General features: G+C 43.5%; 2 protein-coding genes across 2 annotated transcripts; one reads left to right on the forward strand and one right to left on the reverse strand.

Annotated features, from left to right (window-relative positions):
• Positions 1–933: 933 nt before the first annotated feature.
• LOC149985381 (protein ANKUB1-like) lies at positions 934–10,033 on the reverse strand. The gene is made up of 5 exons (XM_090182737.1): positions 9,965–10,033; positions 6,859–7,002; positions 6,114–6,123; positions 1,914–2,028; positions 934–1,504 (listed from the first exon to the last, which is right to left on the reverse strand). Exons 1-5 carry the CDS (start codon positions 10,031–10,033, stop codon positions 934–936), a joined length of 909 nt encoding a protein of 302 aa, XP_090038863.1.
• Positions 10,034–14,715: 4,682 nt separating this feature from the next.
• On the forward strand, positions 14,716–17,983 carry LOC149985382 (uncharacterized). The gene is made up of 2 exons (XM_090239427.1): positions 14,716–17,577; positions 17,742–17,983. The coding sequence occupies exons 1-2, from the start codon at positions 14,797–14,799 to the stop codon at positions 17,874–17,876; spliced, it is 2,916 nt and encodes a 971-aa protein (XP_090095553.1). The 5' UTR covers positions 14,716–14,796; the 3' UTR covers positions 17,877–17,983.
• Positions 17,984–18,354: the final 371 nt, after the last annotated feature.

Raw genomic sequence — 18,354 nt, forward strand, 5'->3', positions numbered from 1 at the left:
AACCCCAAGTCATAAGACTGCTGAACAATTAATCAAATGGCCACCGGAAAAGTTCAAATGTTTTATTATTTGTTACTTTAGTTTATTGGGTAAATATTCTCTTAACTCTTCTTGAACTGCACTGTTTGTTAAGGGCTTGTAAGTAAAGTATTTCACGGAAAGATCTACACTTGTTGTATTCAGCGCATGTGACAAATAAAGTTTGATTTGATTTGACTATGTACCTTCTAAGCATGATGGTTGGCTCATGATTTGTTTGTACTGAAATCTATTCAGGGAGGATAAGGGTATATCATAGGCAGTGATGTAGTGGTAAAAACATTGACTGGTAAATGCTGATTGCCGTTCAGGATTAAAGAAGTAACGCTCCCTCTACTTTCAATGCATCTTCCACAAAAGGTGGGTAAATGCTTGCACAAAATAAAATAAAAAGTGTGTAAACAGCTTTTACATGTGTTCCCCCCCCCCCCCCCCCCCACTGATTATAGGAGGCTTCTTCTGACAGTATTCACACCTTTCATAAGAAACCTCCAGAGAAATATTCATATTCACCGTAGCTGTCATTTAAACTTGGACTAACCTGGCCAAGGCCAAACAGTATATGGCGTTTTCTCTGGGTGTGCGGTCGCAGTGGAGAGAAAAGGCCTCCAGTGAGGTGGTGAGGATCTGGGCGGAGTTTGGTGAGGCAAACACAGGTCTGAGATTGGTGTCTCTGGAAATGGGCAGGAGCGGGACTCTGCTCCTCCATTGGTTGCTGTTCTGATCCCCACTCTCATCCTCCTCACATCCCTTCCCTCCACATCCCCTCTTCTTCTCTCTTTCATCCCTTGTGGCCACAGGGTGTAGCTTCGGTAGTTGAAGAGGTTTATCCTGGGATGCCAGGGCGCGGAGCGGGCAGGATACATGAGATGGGCAGTTGATGGGGGTCAAACGTCAAGAGGCTGTGGACATCACCCTGATACCCGCCTTGGCCTCACTCCTCCTGGGCTTGGAGGACATCTTGGGGAGGGTGAAGCCGTCCACCAGGACCGTGTCGCCCACCCTGGTCCTGAACGGAGCCCTGTTGAGGCCCATGCAGTGCCTGGATGCTGCCCTCCTCTGCCCCAGCCTCACCCAGCCCTTTATCTGGAGGTATGTCCGCATGGGCAGGGCCATACCTGGGAGGACCACCACAGAGCACAGCTTGGTGGCCAGGTGACTCACATGCTCCCTGTGGCCGTACTGAAGGGCGATCCTCAGGGGGTCACGACCCTGGGGATCCTGACAGGCAAGGGTCAGAACGCTGCTGGCGATACAGAGTTTGAGGATGGTGAGCTGGCCGCGCTCGATGGAGGCGACAGCGGGACACTTGGCGACGTCGGGGTGGGCCGTCTGGTGGCACCACTCACGGTAAGGGTGAACCCCCACCGGCTCAATGACACGCACCCCCCTCTCCAGCAGCCAGCCGGCCAGGTCCAGGTGGCCCAGAGAAGCAGCGATGTAGAGTGCCACCCGGAGCTGGAACCTGGAATAATACAGAATCAATGTATTTATTTCAAGTTTTTTTTGTCAAGTTCACAAGATACAGTGGGTTATAAAACAGTACAGTAAAATGCTTACTTGCAAGCTCTTTCCCACAATGCAGTATTAAATATCAGGGTAAGAGAAAAAACATATGAAGGAAAAAAACACGAGAATATAAGCTATATACAGGGTCAGTACTATCATTGTAAGCTAAATACAGGGTCAGTACCATTATTGTAAGCTATATACAGGGTCAGTACTATCATTGTAAGCTATATACAGGGTCAGTACTATCATTGTAAGCTATATACAGGGTCAGTACTATCATTGTAAGCTAGATAAAGGTTCAGTACCATCACTGTTGATAGTAAGTCTATCATACAGTTCAGTGTGTAGATGTGTATTCTGACCTCATCACAGGTCTCTCCCTAGACAGGTGTCGTTGGACGGTCAGTCTGTGTCCCAGGAAGCAGCCTCTGAGGAACTCCGCCCACCCATCCCAGGTGTCCAACCGTAGAGTAGCCCCTGGGAGACAGAGACACATGCAGGTTGTCCTCCTGGTTTCCATGAACCAAGAATGTGTTCCATACAGTCCATTTGTCTCTATGTTACATCCATAAGGTGTTGAGCCAGAGGACCATTGATCTACTGCACAAGGAAGGCCATACCCAGGTCAATGGCGTGGTATACTCAGTATATATAAGTTAGGAGTCATATAATTACAGGGGTAAGATGAAGTGGCTCCTTTGCACTGATCTTAGGTCTGGTTTGTGTTTTTACTGCTAATGGTAAAGGTTAGGATTTGGTGAGAGTAAACTGATCCTAGATCTGTGCCCAAGGGTCATTTCTATCCAGAGACAAATCAAAGGTCCATGCTATTTAAATGTATAATCTACCACCATCTCGTGGCTCAAATTTGTAACAACATTTTCTAATTCATGTGCTGTACTGAGTTTTGTTCTATCACATTGAACACTAATCTGGGTGCAGATTAAATTAAACACTAATCTGGGTGAAAATTAAATTGAAGACTAATCTGGGTGCTGATTAAATTGTTAACTGAAATATTATGAATATCAAATCAAATCAAATCAAATGTATTTATATAGCCCTTCGTACATCAGCTGATATCTCAAAGTGCTGTACAGAAACCCAGCCTAAAACCCCAAACAGCAAGCAATGCAGGTGTAGAAGCACGGTGGCTAGGAAAAACTCCCTAGAAAGGCCAAAACCTAGGAAGAAACCTAGAGAGGAACCAGGCTATGTGGGGTGGCCAGTCCTCTTCTGGCTGTGCCGGGTGGAGATTATAACAAAACATGGTCAAGATGTTCAAATGTTCATAAATGACCAGCATGGTCGAATAATAATAAGGCAGAATAGTTGAAACTGGAGCAGCAGCACAGTCAGGTGGACTGGGGACAGCAAGGAGTCATCATGTCAGGTATTCCTGAGGCATGGTCCTAGGGCTCAGGTCCTCCGAGAGAGAGAAAGAAAGAGAGAATTAGAGAGAGCATATGTGGGATGGCCAGTCCTCTTCTGGCTGTGCCGGGTGGAGATTATAACAGAACATGGCCAAGATGTTCAAATGTTCATAAATGACCAGCATGGTCGAATAATAATAAGGCAGAACAGTTGAAACTGGAGCAGCAGCACAGCCAGGTGGACTGGGGACAGCAAGGAGTCATCATGTCAGGTAGTCCTGGGGCATGGTCCTAGGGCTCAGGTCCTCCGAGAGAGAGAAAGAGAGAAGGAGAGAATTAGAGAACGCACACTTAGATTCACACAGGACACCGAATAGGACAGGAGAAGTACTCCAGATATAACAAACTGACCCTAGCCCCCCGACACATAAACTACTGCAGCATAAATACTGGAGGCTGAGACAGGAGGGGTCAGGAGACACTGTGGCCCATTCCGAGGACACCCCCGGACAGGGCCAAACAGGAGGGATATAACCCCACCCACGTTGCCAAAGCACAGCCCCCACACCACTAGAGGGATATCTTCAACCACCAACTTACCATCCTGAGACAAGGCTGAGTATAGCCCACAAAGACCTCCGCCACGGCACAACCCAAGGGGGGGGGGGGGGGGGGGCGCCAACCCAGACAGGATGACCACATCAGTGACTCAACCCAGAGAGCCCCAGTAAAGCCAGTGACTCAGCCCCTGTAATAGGGTTAGAGGCAGAGAATCCCAGTGGAAAGAGGGGAACCGGCCAGGCAGAGACAGCAAGGGCGGTTCGTTGCTCCAGAGCCTTTCCGTTCACCCTCCCACACCTGGGCCAGACTACACTCAATCATATGACCCACTGAAGAGATTAGTCTTCAGTAGAGACTTAAAGGTTGAGACCGAGTTTGCGTCTCTGACATGGGTAGGCAGACCGTTCCATAAAAATGGAGCTCTATAGGAGAAAGCCCTGCCTCCAGCTGTTTGCTTAAAAATTCTAGGGACAATTAGGAGGCCTGCGTCTTGTGACCGTAGCGTACGTGTAGGTATGTACGGCAGGACCAAATCAGAGAGATAGGTAGGAGCAAGCCCATGTAATGCTTTGTAGGTTAGCAGTAAAACCTTGAAATCAGCCCTTGCTTTGACAGGAAGCCAGTGTAGAGAGGCTAGCACTGGAGTAATATGATCACATTTTTTTTTTTTTTTGGTTCTAGTCAGGATTCTAGCAGCCGTATTTAGCACTAACTGAAGTTTATTTAGTGCTTTATCCGGGTAGCCGGAAAGTAGAGCATTGCAGTAGTCTAACCTAGAAGTGACAAAAGCATGGATTAATTTTTCTGCATCACTTTTGGACAGAAAGTTTCTGATTTTTGCAATGTTACGTAGATGGAAAAAAGCTGTCCTTGAAATGGTCTTGATATGTTCTTCAAAAGAGAGATCAGGGTCCAGAGTAACGCCGAGGTCCTTCACAGTTTTATTTGAGACGACTGTACAACCATTAAGATTAATTGTCAGATTCAACAGAAGATCTCTTTGTTTCTTGGGACCTAGAACAAGCATCTCTGTTTTGTCCGAGTTTAAAAGTAGAAAGTTTGCAGCCATCCACTTCCTTATCTTTGAAACACATTCTTCTAGCAAGGGTAATTTTGGGGCTTCACCATGTTTAATTGAAATGTACAGCTGTGTGTCATCCGCATAGCAGTGAAAGTTAACATTATGTTTTCGAATAACATCCCCAAGAGGTAAAATATATAGTGAAAACAATAGTGGTCCTAAAACAGAACCTTGAGGAACACCGAAATTTACAGTTGATTTGTCAGAGGACAAACCATTCACAGAGACAAACTGATATCTTTCCGACAGATAAGATCTAAACCAGGCCAGAACTTGTCCGTGTAGACCAATTTGGGTTTCCAATCTCTCCAAAAGAATGTGGTGATCGATGGTATCAAAAGCAGCACTAAGGTCTAGGAGCACGAGGACAGATGCAGAGCCTCGGTCCGATGCCATTAAAATGTCATTTACCACGTTCACAAGTGCCGTCTCAGTGCTATGATGGGGTCTAAAACCAGACTGAAGCATTTCGTATACATTGTTTGTCTTCAGGAAGGCAGTGAGTTGTTGCGCAACAGCCTTTTCTAAAATGTTTGAGAGGAATGGAAGATTCGATATAGGCCGATAGTTTTTTATATTTTCTGGGTCAAGAATATATAAATATATGAATATGTATTTCAATGAACCCAAAGGGCCTCTTCTTCTCCTACTATACGGCCTGCTGTGCTCTACTGTACTCTGCTGTACTCTGCTGTACTCTACTGTTCTCTGCTGTGCTCTGTCTGCTGTACTCTGCTGTGCTCTACTGTACTCTACTGCACTCTGTCTGCTGTACTCTGCTGTGCTCTACTGTACTCTACTGTACTCTGTCTGCTGTACTCTGCTGTGCTCTACTGTACTCTGCTGTACTCTGTCTGCTGTACTCTGCTGTACTCTGCTGTGCTCTACTGTACTCTACTGTACTCTGCTGTGCTCTACTGTACTCTACTGTAGTCTGCTGTGCTCTACTGTACTCTACTGTACTCTGCTGTGCTCTACTGTACTCTACTGTACTCTACTGTACTCTGTCTGCTGTACTTTACTGTAGTCTGCTGTACTCTGCTGTGCTCTACTGTACTCTACTGTACTCTGCTGTGCTCTACTGTACTCTACTGTAGTCTGCTGTACTCTGTCTACTGTACTTTACTGTAGTCTGCTGTGCTCTACTGTACTATACACCACTGGGTATACAGACTCTTCAGATACTGTTAGCGAACACCAGACTGAGGTCGAGGCGATTACATGGGGAAAAGGTTTATGACTGTAAGGGTGTTTGGTACAAAGGCAACACTACATCGGGCCACATTTCAGCTCTATCCCAGGTCAACCATACAATACTATAGATTTCCACTCTAGTCAACCAGCAAGAAGGAGAGACAGACAGAAGGTCTGGCTTTGACTATGTCAATGATGGGATGTGTAAGTAAGGAGTAAGGAACACAAATAAACATTATTCTGATGGTTAAATTTGTACTTAGATACATAACCACTCTCCTCTGTTAGCAAATCTTCCACAGAACTTTGTGGAACAGAGTGAGTTCTGTCCCTGTCTGGCTCTGGACATGTACCCAGGGACCTCTGTACAACAACACTTCACACTCACGAAGCAGTGTTCTTACTAATCAATCACTCTACCATAACCATGGTCTCGGTATAAAGCAGTGTCCTTACTAACCAAATACTCTACCATAACCATGGTCTTGGTTGAGCAAGGGCAATATTACTTTAAGTCTCAAGCAGGGTGACCTCAACATACTATATATCGCCATACTATATACCACCACACTATACAGTGGGGCAAAAAAGTATTTAGTCAGCCACCAATTGTGCAAGTTCTCCCACTTAAAAAGATGAGAGAGGCCTGTAATTTTTATCATAGGTACACTTCAACTATGACAGACAAAATGAGAAAGAAAAAAAATCCAGAAAAATCACATTGTAGGATTTTTAATGAATTTATTTGCAAATTATGGTGGAAAATAAGTATTTGGTCACCTACAAACAAGCAACATTTCTGGCTCTCACAGACCTGTAACTTCTTCTTTAAGAGGCTCCTCTGTCCTCCACTCGTTACCTGTATTAATGGCACCTGTTTGAATGAACTAAATCACCTAATCATACCTAATCATACTATATAATCATACTATATAATCATACTATATAACCATACTATATAACCATACTATATATTACCACACTATATCTGAAACACTTTATGCTAATGATAGTATGAAGCTGTTTCAAGCAATAGCCAGCTCACTTTGATATGCATTTTCAAGCACGGGTAGAAACAGCTAGGTGTTTGGCTGGTACCTTCAGCAGGCAGCAGATGGCACTGCTAGGGGTGATGCCAACGTCTGTCAGGACCCAGCTGTCCCGAAGGATGGCACCAGCATAGCTCAGCTCCAGGAAGTACCTCACCTGCTTGTCGTCTGACAGTTGCACGTGGAAGTAATCCTGCCAGAGGAAGAAGATTGGAAACACAAGGAGCCGTAATTGAGTGTCCCATACAATCAGAGTGAGAGGGCTCAACACTGATGGAGCCGTAATGGAGGGTGTCCCACACAGACACCCATTATGGAGGGTGTTCCACCCAGGCAGATGTCAATGTTTACCATACAATAATTGTAAAAGTGTCCAAATGTGTACAATTAAGAAATAAGGCCCAAGGAGGTGTGGTATATGGCCAATATACCACGGCCAAGGGCTGTTCTTAGGCACAACGCAACGTGGAGGTATATTGGCCATATACCACAAACCCCCAAGGTGACTTCTTTTTTTTCTTCTCCAATTTAGTGGTATCCAATTGGTAGTTACAGTCTTGTCCCATTGCTACAACTCCCATATGGACTTGGGAGAGGCGAGAGCCAAGAGCCGTGCGTCCTCCGAAACACAACCCAGCCAAGCCACACTGCTTCATGACACCATGCCCGCTTAACCTGGAAGCCAGCCGTGTCGACCGTGTCAGCGTGCACTGCTGCGTGCACTGCGCCTGGCCCGCCACAGGAGTCACTAGTGCGTGATGGGACAATGTTGACAAAGCACTGCTGGCGTGGCTGTCTCCTACTGTAAGTACTATCGCCCTATAACATGTCTCCTACTGTAAGTACTATCGCCCCATCACATGTCTCCTACTGTAAGTACTATCGCCCCATCACATAACCATGTCTCCTACTGTAAGTACTATCGCCCCATCACATGTCTCCTACTGTAAGTACTATCGCCCCATCACGTCTCCTACTGTAAGTACTATCGCCCCATCACATGTCTCCTACTGTAAGTACTATCGCCCCATCACGTCTCCTACTGTAAGTACTATCGCCCCATCACATAACCATATCTCCTACTGTAGGTACTATCACCCCATCACATAACCATGTCTCCTACTGTAAGTACTATCGCCCCATCACATGTCTCCTACTGTAAGTACCATCGCCCCATCACGTCTCCTACTGTAAGTACGATCGCCCCATCACGTCTCCTACTGTAAGTACTATCACCCCATCACATAACCATGTCTCCTATTGTAAGTACTAGTCACATACTTTACTTGACACCAGCCAAATGAACAAATTGCTTCTTAGAATCATCTTCCTTTCCCATGGAGCTGTTGGCCGAGGTTGGAGAAGCCAGGAGGAAGGCATGGCCAGCCGTTGAGAAATGCTTGTTGAAGTTTTTGGTTATCATGGATTTATCTGTGGTGACTGTTTTACCTAGCCTCAATGCAGTGGGCAGCTGGGAGGGATGCAAACAGGCTCACATGAAACCCTTCAAGAAGACAAGTAGCCTAGTGGTTAGAGTGTTGGACTGGTAACCGAAAGGTTGCAAGTTCAAATCCCTGAACTGACAAGGTACAAATCTGTCATTCTGCCCCTGAACAGGCAGTTACTGTTCCTAGGCCTTTAATGAAAATAAGAATTTGTTTTTAACTGACTTGCCTTGTAAAATAAAAATTTGAAGCAGAGCTTAATTTGTAAATTGGGAGGTGCCAGAGGGGGGGCTCTGTGGTACCAGAACTCATGAGAAAAAATATCACCTATTATAATAGAGCATTGAACGCATATCATCACATTTGGGTAGAGCAGTAGAGTAGAGCCATTTAAAGTAGGTGAACACATGGGGAACATTTTTAGTAGCCTAGGGTCCGGGAAAGTGTTGGCCTTTTTAAAACCACATTTCGTGCAATTCTACATCCTTTTACATGGCTGGAGACTTTGGCATTATCTTTTTTTAATCCGCACAAATGATCGAAATGGCAGGCTACTTTGACACTGACAAACTTAGTATCTGAGATCAATAAAAACGACCTTGTCTTGAATCCATCAATAGCCTATAGGCCTAGGTTTGTGGAGAAACATATAGTAGGCTACAATATGAGGAGGAAATTAGTCCTAAAAATGCTTTCCAGTTTCACTGACTCACCCAATGATGCGCAGCTCACTCGCTGGAGATTGTCGATGCGCTCGTGTCAAAAGCCTATCTCTCCCTCTCTCTGTTTTGTAAAACAATGTTTGGGAGTTGATCAAATATGTTGGTAGTCTACAGCATAGTCTTATCTTTTCAGCAAGAGTCATTGCTTTTCAACCTGTGTTTTCCCTCGATTGTATTTGAAATATTGCAAAAGGCCTGTTTTGTCTGCCTGCTGTTTTTTCACTGACAGATTTGCCTCGCGTTCCCGACTGTAGGCTATTCTTTGTTATTGGGCTACAATCCGCAGCTAGGCTATTTAAAAAAGAAGCTATTGGTCCTCTGTAGCTAAATTATAGGGCTTCTCATGACGTATTAGGCTATTCTGAATGATTTAATTTATTTCTGAACAGACAGCAGTAATTCCGTAACTTTAGAAAATTCCTCCAGAACCCTTCATGCAGCTATGATTCTATAAGGAAACAAATGATGAAGTGCAACTCTGGAGAGATGAGGGGGCAGGATAATTGACGAAGAGGCAACTCGAATGAACTTTGATCGCTTTTATTATAATTGTTACATAGCAAAAAGTGAACATTATTTTTCATGGCACGAGAGGTACCGGATTCGGCCAAATAGGTTCCGGAACAAAGCAGTCCAGAACGGAAAGGTGCCGGATCCTGTTCTGGCATGATCCGGCTCAAATTAAGCACTGATTTGAAGTACCTATGCCTCTACCTGCTGAGTATAAAGATTATTAAACTAGATTCAGTGGGCTTGTCATTCACAGTGCTGATGAAAAACCAAGTACAGTTGATCTAAATGTGGATATACGAGGACATCTAGTGGTCACCTGATTTTTTAAAACTCATGCAAGCTATCTTTGCACTAGCATGCGATGCCATATATTTGACGCAGGTATTTATTATTCAACAATGATAGTCATTGACCCGGACAAAATATAATTGTATGAGCTATGCCTCTGTGTCCCGGCGTTGTTGCACCCCTCTACTATCTGGCTTGGTGGGGCGATCTCGTTCTGCATGCCTGCTTCACTGAGATACAATGTGTCGTCATGCATTTGTGCATGCACGCTGTTAACGGTCATACCCGTCTTGCTAACTTAGCTAGCTCATCAACCAGTATTTTATTCGCTTTTTCTGCACGATAGCACTTATTAAAGCCTTGAAACTCATGGGGACCTCACTGTTACCACGGGTCATCGAGCTAGCCCTTATTTGGCAGCAGGGTTGCATCGGTTTCCACTGGATGTGACAGCTTGTTAGGCTGGCTAGCTAGGTAGCTAATTCGCTAACGCGAACTGTTTATCACGTAGCAGCCTATGCTGAATAGCATCGCTAGCAACTAGCTAACATGGATAAAGTCTAGTCGTGGGTCCACAAAAATCAAACAAATGGTACTGTAGTAGCTATTTATGTTGTTGTTGTTTAATGACATTGCGAATATAATAATTTTTGTCATTTAACTACCGGTATGTATTTAATCCGGTTTCGGCATGAGAAAAGTATTAATGGCAAAATCCAGCACTATCGGATACCGGGAAATAGAAATAAGAGAACCGGTCACGAATGCGGAGCCACGCCCTAAAATAACATGTGACCACAAGGCGTTTGTGACGCAATCATGCGTTCCAACTTTGTCATAATTGTCTGTAGGTTCTAAATTGCTTATGAGCTTGGCTGCCCTTCAGAAAGTAGCTGATTCTTGTACTCTACAGCTGTATTTTCCTACAGTTACTAATAATACTAGCAACAAAACAGATTTCATTCCTTAAAATGATATTGCCAGATGGAAGAAAATAATAAGGTAGGCCTAAACTGTAATAAGATATACCTTAAAGACTGCTTGTGTTTAATCCTGAATCCAGTTGCCCCTCTTGTACTGGGATAAAACAATAGGCAAGCCATGAACCTTATGGAGGAGTACATGTGTTTTGCAGACACACCTGGGTTCTAGACTGGCTGAGGTAAACATTTTAGGAAAGCCTGGGTTTTTAATATCAAAGTCATTCTAAGGGGTAGGTTTGACAAAGCAAATGAGTGAGTGAGTCTTTGACATGAAGACAGTGGTTAGATTCTGCCATTGGGACTGCTCTGATGTTTCCATTCTCTCCTGGTTATGACCATAGAGCCTTGTCCCAGTCTCTAGACCTGCCTGTCTGTGTGATGGATGACCACCTGACCTCTGAAGCTGTCAATGAGATGGTAAATTGACCTTGTCATTTCATATTACAACATTAATCCAATAAAATGTTATAGTGATGCTATCATTGGCAATGTTGACGTACCACAACCATCTCTGTTGTGTTGCAGTTGTTTAATTGGCCCAACGTTGCCAATGCTCCTCCACTCTTTAACAGTTAATAATTATTTCAGTATGATATTTGTTGTTTATTAAGTTTGATTATTTGCAATATAATTACATTTCTACCAGGAGCAGAGCAATTGTACCAGGAGCAGAGCAACCTCAGTGATGGAAACCACAGAAGAGGGAAAGCTCAACAATGTGGAACATCTGACACTTATGGACTTCCTTCAAAACCTAACTGAGAAGTATGTTCTGTTTTCTTTGGTACTATCACACCTTCAAGGAAATAGGATCAAATTAGAAACTGATCAATCTGAAAAAAATGTTCAGTGCTAGAAAAGTTGTCACATTGCAATTTTGCCAAAACAACTGACACAAAGCAAGTATAACTTCACGATCAGGCAAATAATTAAATAAAAACAATTCTGTCACGCATCCTGATATGACAACATTTATAACAATATTGTTTTCAGGCAATGGAAGGGGATTCGTGAGGGCATGTTTGACCCGGTAAGATCATGTTACTGACAATTTAATTAGATTACCATGAAAACTCTGCCTAATGTTTAACCTTGTTCATAAGCTTTAAAAAGACGCACTATGCAACATTTTAAAACACTTCTTCTGTTTCTGGAATACAGCTGACAAAACAACAGCTTGCCGGCTTGTGTCTGAGGATTGTCCAGTTTTTATCGGACAAGCTGATGCAGATCATCATCCCAGGTCTTTACGAACTACTGGGCATCCAAGATGCTGCCTCCTCTCCATTGTCACAGAGATCTCTCACAGCGTCACTCACCAGTCTGTTAGACGATAAGACTAACACCAAGTCCCGCGTGAGATTTACTGAGGCTGGTGTACCTAAGAGGCCAGGCAGTCGAAAGTCTTACAATAGCTTTCGCATCCCGACTCCCTACCCTTCCTCCAACTGTATGGAGCAGGAAGAGGAAGAAGAACAGGAATCACAACTTAAGTTCAAGGAGATTTACCTGACTAAGGGCAGTCTGGGCAGTGGAAGCTACCTGCCCAAGGGGGCCATGAGGTATGTTCTTAAAGGGAAATTTAACAACTTCATATTCATCTCCAGCATCACCATATGTGAAAATTACACATTTCCATGCTTTGTAGTAAAAAAAATATAGAGGGACGTAACTGTTTCCAATAGTGCTGAGAAATTAGTGCTTTTTGAGGTTGGTTTGGTTTCGAATCAAATATTTAAAAAATAATCACGGTTTTGGATTTCAATACTTTTTTTAGACTTTGAATGCACTATGGATTATGTGTGTTGAATGCTGTAACAACACATAATAAAACAATGAATAAAAGTCCCATGATGGTAGTGACTGTCCATTACTGTTTATGACATATCAACCATCATTTACTTTCTCATATAAAATATTTATTTGATGACTTTATTATTTAATTCCAAGTCATCAACTCATCTCTATAGAGCTGCTGCTTATCCTGTCTGACAAAATCACTATTTTAGTAGTTCTTCTAAGTAAATAAGACCTACTTTTATGACCGCTGAACACCAACTGTCAATCACTTAGATCATGTATTTCCAGGTAGAGAATCCTCGCAACGCAACTGCTTTTTATCTCTCTCATGCATTCTCTCGTCTCTCCGTCTCAGTCAATGAGGTTTCCGTATCTGCTCCACACAGAGTGGACAAGCAAGTGGGCGTGCAATGGATTATGGGAATTAATTGCCGTATTTTCTGTGCTAAACTATGTAGAATATTGGCCTGTTGGAAACTACAACTCCCTACTACATTGCATAGTTCGTGCTTGATCTGATTTATCTCTACAGAAACTGAGCATCGAGCTCACAGAAGAAGAAAAAAATTAACTATATGGAATTCAAATAATTGAGCCGATGTCGGTCAATTAATTGTTTAAAAACCGAAAAATAACAAAAATGTTGGTTAAATGCTCAGCTCTAGATTCTAATGACATCATCAGTGTGCATCGTGTGATTTTAACCAATTATGAGTAGGCATTTCCTACTAATTGGTTGATGATGTCATAGAAAACACTTATCTTCCTCTTTCTTTTTTTACTACAAAACATAGAAATTACCGTTTTTCACATATGCTGATGTAGGGGTGGTGCTGGACATGATGAATATGAAGTTGAAACATTTAGAAATTTCCCTTTAACATTTCTTCAAACTGCCTTGTATTTATGATTGTCCTTGAAGTTATTAGAAGTTACAGTATTTGAAGTTTATAGCAATTTGGATTTTTGTAGAGGATAGATGTTGCCAGGATAGATAGATATCTACACGCCAGTTTCAATACAAATGACTTATACAAAATACATTTTATTGGGCTTTAGAAATTAAGCAGTTAGGCTGACATCACACTAAGGTTTTTTCTCAGAGAAACAGCAGCGTTTTCCTCATTGTTTTCAATGGTGCAGATGTATTTGACACACTGAATGTGCATCACAGCCTTACATATTATTTGTTTGACTTTGATGATTTCTGCGGGTTTTTTTCCCAAGGACTCTAACCTCTCTGTCTGATGTGCAGAAGAAAACAACCAACTCTGAGACGCTACAAGTCCTCTTAGGTGTCTCAGAGGACACCCTTGTCACCTGTGTGCAGGACAGCCTGCAATGTTCTCTCTCCAAACTTGCATGCATGTCCAATTCTCCATCTGGAAGTGCAGGCTCTATGATGCTAACCCCTGCTGTAATGGCAGAGTTGGCTAAAGATGTCAAGTCGGCCTTATCAGTGGTCGTTAAGAGTGCCTCCGCAAGTCAAACCTCTCTAGTGACACCGGTAAGGGGAGACTCACAGACCAAGGTGACTGAGAGCATGGTGAGAGAGCTGGCTTTTAAACTTGAAAAAGTTGACCAAGAGAGCAAGAGTCTAACAGGGCAAGTCATGACCACCATCTCTGACACAATGGTGGCTTTTGTTGACGAGAACAAACAGAATTTGCTGGAAGATCTGAAGGACAAGATCACGTTTTTGGCATCGCATGTTGGCTTCATTGAGGATCTTGATGCCCTGATAAGGAAATACGAGAGCAGCTACAATATTAGTGAATCTGGTTCCTCCTGCACGCTCACATCTAAGAGCATCCAAAAACTCTCTAGCCGGGAGTTTCAAACATCAGCAATACAAGCAGTGAGTGGAGTTCTTGACAAAAAAGTCAGTAGTTTGAGCTTTCCTAGTTCAGTCATTCAGTCTGAGTTAACAGGTGCTGTATCAGGTCAAACATTGTCTGGCATTGTAAAGACAGAGTCAATTCACCCAGTGGGCTCAGCAGCGTCAGTAGTTGTTAAGACTTTCGTGTCAGATATGAAGTCCTTGGCTGAATCTGAAGAGAGTCCCCAACAGAAGAGTGCCTGGTCTGCTGCTGTTCACATTTACCACAGCATCCAAAACAACTTGAAAGATTATTTCGACAAGCTTCAGAGATTTGCCCTAAAGAGCATTGTCACATCTGATGACAACATCACAAATGCTGAGTTCAAGGAGACAGTTCCACTTCCTTGCTTAGACATGAAATATAGGCCCAGTAAGAGTGAGCCTCAGTTGCCAGAGTCCACTGGTGAAGTTACTTTACAAAGAGGCCTAAGTGAGTGCTCAAAACTTATTTGGGCAAAAACAGAGTCAGAAGAAAGCAAGCTACTTCTGACAACTTGCACCAAAGAAGTCATCTCAGAGCTTCTGGTCTTGTACAACACTGAAATGTCAAAGGAGGACCCCCTGTACACTGTTGGAGAAAAAGGATCAGGCTTCTCTATTGAGAGAGAGAAATTTGTAGAGGGTGTTCTGGCTCAGCTTGGGGATATTGCCCATTCCAGGGCCTCATCACCAATAGTATGTGAGTTCCCCTGTCAAATTGAGGACAGCAGAAGTAAGGCCACAGCTTCTTTGACCAGTCTGTTAGATTGTATTAGAAAACTCTCAAGTGAGGAATTTAAGAGAAATGCCACTCAAGCAGTGAGTGAGTTCCTAGTTAAAAAGTCCACCAGTAGCTTAACTAGTGCACAGCCTGCTTATTCTGTAGCATCCAGGTCTTGTTCCATTCAAAACCAGAGAACCTTGTCAAAGGATATTTGTGCGGATTCTGCTGCCTTTGGCATCATTGACACATTTGTGGAAGACCTGCAGAGCTCGGCGCAACCTGCAGAAGTAGAGGAGAGAGAACCTGACCTCCAGGAAAATGCACAAAAGCGAAAGAACAGGATCTGGTCTGCTACTACTAGTTTATATAAAAATATTAAGAAGACATTAAAGGGCTTCACCATTCACCGGCGGAGGTCAGACGTACAGAGAAGAATGTCTAGCCATACACCCACAGACGACTCTGGACATCTTGTGACTAAGGAGTACCTTGGTTTGGCAAGCCAGAACTTGACGCAAGCTAGTAAGAGTGTGCCTCACTTGCCCAGTTTGAACCAGGAAGTGACTCTACACATGGGTGTCAGCGAGAGTTCAAAACTTCTCTGGACTGAAACAGACGAGGGTCTAATGAACAATAGTACCAAACAGGTCATTTCAACAATCTTGACCTCATGCGAGGATCAGACATCAAATGCACCTTGCTTCTCCACAGTAGGAAAGAAAATATCTGATATGTCCCTTGAGGTCAACATATTGGTAGGTGGTGTTCTGTCTCAGCTGAAGGACATCTCCTTGTCAAGGTCCCCAACACCATGTGAAGACATGTTTGAACGTCTCCAAGGTTCTCCTGAGCGAACCTCTCCAGTAAGTCTAGATTGCAGCACGGCTGCCTCCAAAGGCATTGCATCTTCCCACAGTCTTTCAACAAAGAGCCTCCAAAAACTTTCTAGTCATGAGTTCCAAACCAAAGCTGAGAAAGGAGTGAGTGAAGTCCTCTCTAGATCATTTAACGTTGTGGAGGAAGGTACAACAGATAAGTACCTCCAGTCTGTATCTACATCCACCACATCTACTGATATTATACAAACCATAGTGAAAGATCTGCAGGAGCTCACCCAGACCACCCAATCATCTGACATGGTATCTGGAACCTCCCTGCTCACCACTGGACAGGTTTCTGAGAAAAGGATCTGGTCTGTTGCTCGTAACATCTACTACAGTCTGCAAAGTAAGATTACGGAGTTTCTCAGAAAAGATCTTCAAATGTCAGACACAACACTTGGTTCAATCCCAATATTTACATATCAAAGCAGTCCTGCTTCACAAAGAGCAAGTCTCTGCCATCTTGAGGTCAACCAGAGCAGTGTTAGACCTGGTGGAAACGATGCCTGTGTGGACATTCCGCACAAATTACTACCTAAAACCACTAAGCTCTCAGGATCCATGCTGGAGGATATTGGCACGATCCGTTGTAGGAGTGCTGACAGCCAAAATACAAGAAATACCTCTTCTTCACGCTCCTCCATCTCTCTAACACCTACTTCAAAATCAAAGCAGTCAGAATGGGACTTCACCTTGCCCGGTACTCCCATCCCCACTGAATTATCTGCTCAGAGTGACTTCCCCATTGTAAGAAACATGATCATTCAGGACTTGTTTCACACAGAGAACTTATTTCCCCCATCCTTTGTGGACAAAGTCAGGCAAGCTGCTGGGGTGGTAGTGGACGAAATGGTGGAAAGTGTTGAGAACACACAGGAAGATGGACAGGGTGCTTTTCATCCTGACAACCTCCGATCTGCTGTTAGGAAATTGAGAAAAATAATTTCCACTGGGACCATCCACATGTTCAGTCATGAATTTGTGGATAAAGTGATAGCCCTTCAGGACAGCCACAGCACTCCACAGGTCTTAACATTGGCAGCAGCCAGAAGTGCTTCAGACTCCATTCTTTCAAGGCTGAAATGGGGAAAGGAACAATGTGCCATATCCAGGAAGCTCTCCTCTCAGCTTCTCCAGATATTTGCTGAAGAGACAGTGAAGGGCTTCCTAAAACAGTGGTTAGATGAGTATGAAAATATCAACATTGATGTTTCAGTCCAGAATGAACCAAGCACCTCTACTTGCATGGTCTTTCCTATCCAGCTCAATCAGAGCAAGCCAGAGGATAGTGACACAATGAATCAGCTCACGAAGGTCATGGTCAACAAAATGATGGATGCCTTATCAGTTGGCTCAAGTCATCAAATGATCACCAAAGCCAATGCCAAATGTTCTTTTGAGTCCGGTACCAGCATGGCCACCAGAGACATTGTAGAAGGGATGTTGGATTTGGTAAGGGATAGCACCAGCAGTACTGGAGAGCAGATCCCCATCTTCAAGTCCAAGAAAAGCAAGAAAACCATGTTCAGCAAGATATGCTTTAACATAAAGGTATAAGTACAGATTTTTCATGAATACCACTGCTTTTGAATGTATGAGATATTATTTGTTTATATAATTCAGTATTTTAGCATTGTATTGCCTTTTTCCAGTTGATATACTGTACTTTAAGATATATAACAGTTTGTTTTAATGTGCCTTTTCCCACCAAACAGGGTTCCAAGAAAGTTAGAAAGAACCACTGTCCTCAAAAGTCTATGGAGTACCAGCCTCAGAACACTTCCCCTACTGTGTACTTTACAGGTAAGCCCTGCTGCTGCTCATTCAAGACTAAGATATTATTACTTTAGCGTTCAACTAATTCATTTGGAAAGACATTGCACTCTGCTCTGAATTGTTACCCATGACATACTGGATGGTCTTTCTTTGCAGAGTCGAGGACAAATTCTCATGGCTCCTTTGCTCCAGAGGGAAATGACATCGCATATTCCTTCCCACCTGAAGAGAAGACTCGCAAACCCTCCCTTTTCACCAGAATGTATAGAGCCATCACTAGAAGCTTCTCCAACCCAAGATAATTTTCCTCATTAAATGAGATTGCATTCATTTGTTGTCATATGTTGACTGTTTTGCTAGCACAGACTGTAATATGTTCTGCGATTCATCCACATGCATTGAGGAGTATACCACCTCAGTCACAGGCTACATCAATAAGTGGATCGACAACGTCGTGCCCACAGTGACCGTATATCCCCGACAGAAGCCATGGATTACAGGCAACATCCACACCGCGCTAAAGGCTAGAGCTGCTTCTTTCAAGGAGCGGGA

This window comes from Oncorhynchus mykiss, chromosome 1 (genome assembly GCF_057628025.1).
Source record: "Oncorhynchus mykiss isolate SJ-2025 chromosome 1, ASM5762802v1, whole genome shotgun sequence".
In the NCBI taxonomy this organism is placed as follows: Eukaryota; Metazoa; Chordata; class Actinopteri; order Salmoniformes; family Salmonidae; genus Oncorhynchus; species Oncorhynchus mykiss.